This window comes from Ipomoea nil, unplaced genomic scaffold (genome assembly GCF_001879475.1).
Source record: "Ipomoea nil cultivar Tokyo-kokei standard unplaced genomic scaffold, Asagao_1.1 scaffold2942, whole genome shotgun sequence".
NCBI classification, from domain to species: domain Eukaryota; kingdom Viridiplantae; phylum Streptophyta; class Magnoliopsida; order Solanales; family Convolvulaceae; genus Ipomoea; species Ipomoea nil.
The window spans coordinates 1,149,681-1,156,894 of NW_017619370.1; the positions used below are offsets into that span (position 1 = coordinate 1,149,681).

The 7,214-nt window shown below is 32.7% G+C and overlaps 1 protein-coding gene across 1 annotated transcript; it reads left to right on the forward strand.

Moving 5' to 3' along the window:
* Positions 1–3,592: 3,592 nt before the first annotated feature.
* LOC109162439 lies at positions 3,593–3,901 on the forward strand. The gene has a single exon (XM_019311141.1). It carries the CDS (start codon positions 3,593–3,595, stop codon positions 3,899–3,901), a length of 309 nt encoding a protein of 102 aa, XP_019166686.1.
* Positions 3,902–7,214: the final 3,313 nt, after the last annotated feature.

A 7,214-nucleotide genomic window follows, 5' to 3' on the forward strand; every position in this document is an offset into this window, starting at 1 on the left:
AATGGGTCACCATTTCTTGGCTCTATTGGCCAAGGTCTTGTTTGTTACATTACTTTGTTTTAAATAAAAGATAGGAAAATATATACTATTTTTCCCATTTGTAGATAATGGATGCCAGAGAAACAAATTTTGTTAATATTTTTGGTTGGTTTAGTGAGTAGTACTATGGTAGCTTACTTGTTAAAGGTGCAAAGATACATATTGATTCTTCTTAGTGTGATGATATAATCACATTGAATAAATTGTAGTGTAGGTAATGTCAAACTATTGTAGTTAAGAGAATCACATATAAGAATTTGATTTGTTGGTTAAAGTAAATTTAAAAACAGGTGAACAAAACTAGAAAGAAGACAAGGGCTAAGAAAGTCACAAGAAGCCTTCTATTTTGAGTTTATCGCACTTTTGGTCTAACGACTATAGTGGCATTATGAGGATTAATCCACGACTTTCAAACCTTGCAATCTCGGTCCACGATTATTATTATTATTATTATTATTATTATTTTTTCAAAATGGTCATTCCGACCCATTTTCCGTCAATCCCATGACCTCCCATATGGGAGAGTCACTACATGTCATCTTAGCACAAGTTGCTTGGCAGCAAATTCCACTTTTAGTTATTGACTATTGTGATATTGTTACATTTGATCATATTCTTTTAAATTTTTTCTTCTCCATACATCATTGACTTTTATTTGTTTTTCACATATAATCAGTCTTCCATTTAAAATTTTGTTATTTAACTTTTAATTAAAAAAAAAAAAAGTGTCAACATGTAATGTAACCATTCAAGCTTCATGCCCAACATGTAATTTATATTCCTCTCTCATTAATTCTTTTACTTAGAAGATGAAATTGCATGTTAACACTCGTTATTAAATGGTGGAATGATAGAAATTTAAACGGAGGATTACTTGTGACAGATAAATGAAAGTCAATAATTTAATAAGGCAAAATTAAAAGAGCATGATTAAATGTGACAATGTCACAATAGTCTGATGATGAGCTAGTAAAATTAAAATTTGATATTTTAAAAGCTAATGCAACTAATTTTAATTTGAATAATAAAACTCAATCAACATGACTTGTGTTGTAATAATATGACTAAGTCATCACCATAATATAGCAAACAGTTCCTAAATTTTTTCTTTAATTTTTTTTAAAATAAATCATTAAAAACTATAATTGAGGAAAAATATGATTATATTTATTTTTGAAAACATATGATTATATTTATGAAAAATGTAATATTTTTAGTGTGTGTGTGTGTTTTTTTCAAATAAGAATAACACCCTTTTAGAAAATTAGGACGAATCTAAACCGTCTATCATGGTTCATTAATAGTTGAGAGCTTTAGTTAAAAATAGTGTCAATTTTATAATTATTATGAATTTTTAAGTTTACAATATTTATAAAACTAACCATCTAATTTTAACCCTTATTTTTTAACAACTTGATCTACCTAAATGGGTGGGAGCATATTCTCTTCTGAACAATCCCCTATATGTGTACAATGTGTGTATAATTTATAAAATAATAATAATAATATGTTAAGTGATGATTATTAGTCAACCTTTAATATTGTTTTAATATATCCATGTTTGATCTATCTGACTTTATGATAAACTTGCAGCACTTTGTTTTGGACAAAAAGATACGCATATACACTATTTAATTTTCCCATTAGCAGAGAATGAAAGTTGTTAAAGGTGCAAATTAAAGATAAATTGGTTGATTACTCCATATTACTTATGGAGTAATTCATTAGTTAATTCAATTTATTTTTTTTCAAATAAAATTAATATATAAAAATCATTAAAAACTTTTATTTGTTGCGAACTAAAGTATATTCTTGTGTGAATCGTTGTATCGTCGTCATCTCAAAAAGTAATAAACAAAATAATATAATTTACCAGTGGTTTTGGGTTTGGTCATGGACGAAATGCAAATTGCAATAACACTATATCCCGTACTAATGTATAGGCTACAATACAGTAACGCAATTAATAATTTAGTTTGGAATATTTGGTGACACACCGTTATTAAATAGAAGAATATACAATTAATAATTGGGTGAGTCTTCTTTGAGCAATGTTGAAAAATGTGTGCTAGGCGCCGATTGATTTATTTATGTTTTTTATTTTTTAAAAAAATATTTCAGTGATATTGAATAAAATGAATAAGTGATAGTGTGTGTGAGCTGAGATTAATTACTGTTTCACAGATTTTTATCTATGAAACGGGTCGAGTCAAGATATAATATAATACTTATATTGAAAAATGTAATAGTAATAAAGAATAAATTGTTTATTACTTATAAGGGAAGTCTAATAGTTATGAAAAAAAAAAAGTAATACTTTTAAATCAAAATATAATAGCTAGAAGTTAAAGTTACTTATAAGAAAAAATGTAATACTAATAAGAGATAAGAGATAAATTGGTTGATTACTCCGAATTACTTATGAGAGAAACAGTAATGTTGGTTGTGTAACCCGGGAGTAGTCAGTCGGTGGTCCAACATAACCGATCGAATGATAAATAAAATGTAAAAAGAATAAATACAGACAAGAATTTTAATTTGAAAATCGAAAGGTAAAAGCTACGTGCATTTTAAGGCGGTGTCAAACCAAAAATTCACTATTTTGTAAGCATTTTTGTAAAGTATGGTGTCTTCTTTGGATAGATGTCGGTTGAGCTCCCCAGTTCTCGTTTCTGGTCCCTCTTTTATAGTAGAAGAGAGAGCAATGTAGATGGTGAGTAGGCTCTCTACAATAATGGGGTATTTAATTGGATTTTATGGTTAATTAATGAGATTTATGGGCAATGAATAGATTGGATGGGTAATTAAATGAATATTTATGGTTAATTAATTGGAGGCTATGGAAGAATAATTAGGTAGGGAGTCAAGACTGATTGGTTACGTCTCGAGTGCTGACTATTGAGTACGAGTCTTATGCTCGACTATTTGTTAGGTAGTATATATTGACTGAGTGCCCATGCTAATAGGTATCCACCAAGTAATATTTATATAAAAATTTAAATTAAGACTTGTTGAAAAAATGTATATATTTTAATATAATACAAGATGTTATTAGGTGCAGTTAATTGGTGAGAAAGAAATGGACCGGCCGAGAATATAATGAAGAGTGACTAATAGTGCATGCATGAGGAGTTTGTAGGTTGGAGAATTGGCCGGCGGCTGAGCTCACTCCACACCCAACTACTCCCTCCACGCGGCGTCTGCCCCACCACCCCCGGCCACCACCGCCGTGGGTCACCCCCCCCCCCCACCCCCCCTCTATTTATTATTTTCCCAAAACGTTACAGGAAATTCCACCCAAATTTCCAAACCCAAAGAGTCTCAAATTTGACTTGGCCTAAACAATTCTTGCTCTCCAAGCTGCCATCTTCTAACCTCTCCCCCACCATATATAAACACCTCCTCCTTGTACCTCCTCAACTAAAACCTCTCCATCTCATCTTCCTCCTCGTCCTCTGCAACCTAGCTTCTCCTTCAATTCTGACAATAAACATTCTCAAAAACAACAAACATCCTTAATTACCTGTCCTGTCTGTCTAGATCGAACAGAATTATGGCTCGTTCTTCATCATGTGTTTTCTTGATCGCCGTTTTCCTGGTGTTTTCTTCCTTGATTTCCTCCATCGAGAGCAGAAAGATGGTTGTGGCGGATTTGCATGAAGAACCCAAGAAAGTTCCGGCCATGGCGGACGGCGGCGACAGACTGTTCAAGAATGCGCTTCCCAAAGGCACCGTGCCGGCGTCCTCCCCTAGCAAGAAAGGCCACGCCGACACCGTCGACGAAAAGCTCGTCGCCCGCCGCCTCGCCGCCCTTGATCATCGGATCCTCCGCTCCGTCCCCTCCCCCGGAATAGGCAATTAATTAGCTACTCCATCTTCATCTTCTTCTTCCTTTTCTTCAACAATTTTGGATTCTTTTCTTCATGGGGGTATAGTATAGTATAGTATACGGTATTATTATATTATTGATTAGGGTATACAGATACTGGTGGAAGTGTATAGCCGGCCGGGGATTATAATTTTAATAGCCTTTTCCATTTTTTTTTTCCTTAAAGTTTATGGGATGGGATGCATACTTTAATAGTTTAATTATTCTTTTGTTATTGGGATTTTCATTTTCAAGAGATAGAATCCTTCAGATGTTTCAAGAATCTGTACGATGAGGTTACGTTGTTGTACTCATCATCATTGAGTTGAAATGAAATGACTTATAGTAGCAATTTTTGTTTCATCTTTCTTGAAATATTCATAGATTTCTTAAATTTCTCTTTCTTAAGCTACCCAATTTTCTATAATAAGGTCAACTACGCTAATGTATGATAGTAATTTTGGCGTATGATCCTGAACCTATAATCGATTGATTATAACGTGTTATGTGTTAAGAGGGGGGTGAGAATGAAAGTCCTCTGTTTAGCATTGAAGGGATGTGAGAGAGGAAATTAAACAGGACAAGTGTATGTGGGACTGTGGTTGTTGCTCGGCCGCCGAACTTTGACTTTCCGACAACGTAACAATATTGCACGCTGGGGTGACCTCAAAATTACGTTAAAAAAACAAACATTTATGTTGTGAGTCGATTGTGGGTGTTGGTGGGTCTGTGTAAAAACATGGAGGCCAGGGATGAGAAACGCGGTTTAGCAAGCCAGGTAAAAGGGCAATTGGAGACTTTTTCTGCAATGGATATATTGTCGGTAGCTTTCGATAAAGCCATGGCCTTTAATCCAACCCTTCATCTCCGAGGGGCCTTTGGACCATCACCTTGCAACATCCAATTTAGATGCTTCAAGAAATCTGCTACCATTTTTGCGGCTTAAGGTCCTGTTTCGTAACATAGTTAATTTATTAGTTAATTTTGACATATTTGACCACTATTATATGCTCAACACGCCCCTCTCACGTGTAGGCTCCAAGTAATGCATAGTCCATAGTCTTTTTTTTTAATCGAGTAACGCAGAAATTCGAATCAATGACCTTTAACATGACTCTGATATCAAATTGAAGCATGTGTTTCATCTCAATTAAGAACCTAAACTGATAATTAAATTACACTGTAGGGTGTTTCCAAAAAAAAAATGTATATTGTAGGGTTCAATTCTTATAGGATAGCTAGCTAGTTACGAGGCAAGGGTAAGTGATTGCGTTCAAGATTAGAGCTCAATTGTTTGTTAAAAAATCTATACTACTAATCAATTTGGCCAGTACTTTACCTTTTAATTTGGCTAACTCGATGTAAACCTAGATTAGTCTGAGGTGCCCTCCTATAATTAGGGTCTATTCAAGATACCTCGTGGTCTGACTAAAAGTAATTAAGCTAGATAGCTATTACTAGATATTATTTTTTATTTTCTCCCATTTTTCAAAACTTGTAATTCTTTTTTTTTATTTTGGCATCTAAGCATGGATCAGGTGTTTAAGATTCGGATACGTTTGAAATTGTCGGATTTTCGTATCTAAAATTGTTTAAGGATACAAACAATACTATAGGGTTTCGTCAAATGATATTATACTCTGTTCCTCCTTGCTGGTAATCTGAGACCTACTGATAAAACCTACGGTCCTATAGGCTAACTAAATCAAAATGTTACTCCATATAATCTTTCATTTCCACTGTCTAAATATACAATTTAAGTGAAATTCACATTGTGATCCTAATCGACAAAATACAACGAAGAAATAAATCAGTATAAGTTTCCCAAAAAATTATTTAACTTGACATTCTATATGACATCATTTAATAATATGTTAGGTCTGGTTTGAATCTTGTGAATTCAACAATACACTATAAGAAAAATTATATTTTCTGTAGGTAAATCACTAAAATCTGTTATAGATATACAAAATTATGTAGATTATTGTTGAAATTGTGTAGATTTGTAGAGGTAGTGGTATTTAATTTAACAACAAATTTCTATTAAGTAAATTATTAAAATATGAAGGTACTTAAAAGTCGTAACTAAATTCGTTGGTATTTTGCTATTTTTCATATTGTGAATATCTGTGGGTAGAATTCTTTGAATGAGATCTAACTAACAATATAATAATTCGATTTTGAATTAATCGGAATTAGAGTGTAGTTCCAAAACAAAACAAAACAAAAAAGACTATATGTAAGCTTTTTTTTTGAAAGTTACTGGTCTAATGGTACCCGGGTTGGACTTCCATTTGGAAGATTATGAGTTCGAGCCTCAGTGGAGGTACAATGTAATAGGACTAGTAACTTTCAAAAAAAAAAAAGACTATATGTAAGCTATTTTGGCAAGATTTACACATTTCTTTTGGTTAGGTTGAAGGGCTTGTAAATGGCAAATTATGCCCTGGACCCGTGTCCACAGTGAATTGTGGACACGGGCCCAAAACGACGTCGTTTTTCAAAAAAAAACGCGTCATTTAGTTAAAAAAAAAAAAAAAAAAAAAATCGCGCGCGTTTTGCCGTTAACGGCGTTATTTTTTTTTTTTTGGATTATGAATGTATAGTTATGCCGTTATGAATGTACAGTTATGCAATTATGAAATTATGAACACAGAGCTCTAACATTATGAACTTACAATTATGAACATATATAGTGATAAAATTATGACCATGGAGCTTTAAAATTGTGAATATAGAGCTTCGAAGATTATGAATGTACAGTTATGGGGTTATGAATCTACAGTTATGGAGTTATAAAACTACAGTTATGAGATTATGAATCTACAATTATGGAATTATGAATGTACAGTTATTGATCGAATTATGAACAAAGAGCTCTAACATTATGAACTTACAATTATGAACATATAGTGATAAAATTATGAACATAGAGCTCTAAAATTGTGAACATAGAGCTTCGAAAATTATGAATGTACAATTATAGAGTTATGAATGTACAGTTATGGAGTTATGAATGTACACTTATAGAGTTATGAATGTACACTTATAGAGTTATGAACGTACAGTTATTAATAATATAGTAATAAAATTATGAATATATACTCCTATAACGAAGCGGTCTGAAATTTAAAAAAAAAAAAAAAAAAAAAAAAGATAACAGTGCCGTTAGGCACTGTTACCCGTGTCCAGCAAGCATGCTGGACACGGGTCCAACGCATAACGATTGCTTGTAAATGGTTTGAAGGATAATGGAATTTGGAAGCCTACCAAACCTGGAAAGTGGAAGAGCATGCATGATTTAGAT

What these genes read in the sequence shown, in the direction of transcription:
- LOC109162439 (XM_019311141.1), top strand. Translation starts at nt 3,593, where the DNA reads ATGGCTCGTTCTTCATCATGTGTTTTCTTGATCGCCGTTTTCCTGGTG.